The sequence below is a fragment of the Myotis davidii genome, unplaced genomic scaffold (genome assembly GCF_000327345.1).
Source record: "Myotis davidii unplaced genomic scaffold, ASM32734v1 scaffold1006, whole genome shotgun sequence".
Taxonomy (NCBI): Eukaryota; Metazoa; Chordata; class Mammalia; order Chiroptera; family Vespertilionidae; genus Myotis; species Myotis davidii.
In genome coordinates, this window is record NW_006297143.1 from 340,870 (window position 1) to 341,737 (window position 868).

General features: G+C 46.8%; 1 protein-coding gene across 1 annotated transcript in view; it reads right to left on the reverse strand.

Moving 5' to 3' along the window:
- The window catches only part of VARS (valyl-tRNA synthetase), an 11,430-nt gene extending 10,587 nt beyond the window's left edge, over positions 1-843 (reverse strand). Inside the window, 3 exon segments of the mRNA XM_015569849.1 lie at positions 1-44; positions 550-553; positions 776-843. The exon segment at positions 1-44 is cut by the window's left edge and continues 22 nt beyond it. Coding sequence (XP_015425335.1) covers positions 1-44; positions 550-553; positions 776-843 — 116 coding nt within the window.
- Positions 844-868: the final 25 nt, after the last annotated feature.

The following is an 868-nucleotide window of genomic DNA, read 5'->3' on the forward strand; positions in this document are numbered from 1 at the left end:
TCTTCCAAGGGGCTCAGGGCCCTTCCCAGGGCCCCCAGGGCAGCCTAGCCGGAGGGGAAGGGATATGAGACAGGGCTTCGCCTCCTTCCACTCCCACCAGTCATGACCACTGAGGCCCGTTTCATCTTCTTTGAAGTGGTCAAAATAAAAAGAAGCCCTGCCCTAGCCGGTTTGGCTCAGTGGATGGAGTGTTGGCCTGCAACTGAAGGGTCCCAGGTTCAATTCCGGTCAACGGCACATGTCCAGGCTGCGGGCTCGATTCTCAGTGTGGTGCAGGAGGCAGACGACCAATGATTCTCTCATCATTTCTGTTTCTATCTCTCTCTCCCTCTTCCTTCCTCTCTGAAATCACTAAAAATATATTTTTAAAAAATATATATTTTAAAGGGGCACTCACGTGTGGCCCCTTTGTTGCTTCATTCATTCAGAAAATTCCTACTGAACACTTATCAGTTGCAATATACTAAGTACAAGAAGTTAAAGATTACATAAGGCAACACAATAATTGATTCAACAATATTTGTTAAGCACTTACTACATGCCACATACCTCTCTAAGGAACAAGGAGAGAATTTGAACAGGGCCCCTGACCTGATGGGAGTTTACATTCTTCCTTCATAGGAAGTTCTATTGTGGGTTTCAGACTCATCAAACTTTTACTCACTCCAAAGCGCCTGGCACTAGACCATGTGCTCTGCACACGTCTTTTGATCTTCTCAACACGAAAACTAAAGTCTTCAGGGACAAAAGGAAGACCAAGGCTCAGAGAGGTTACCTGGTGGCAATCTGGGACTTGATCAACCTTCTTCCTCGCCGACACACTATCGCTGTCTCATTACCCATCCCAACTCTTGCTTCCTTCTCCTCC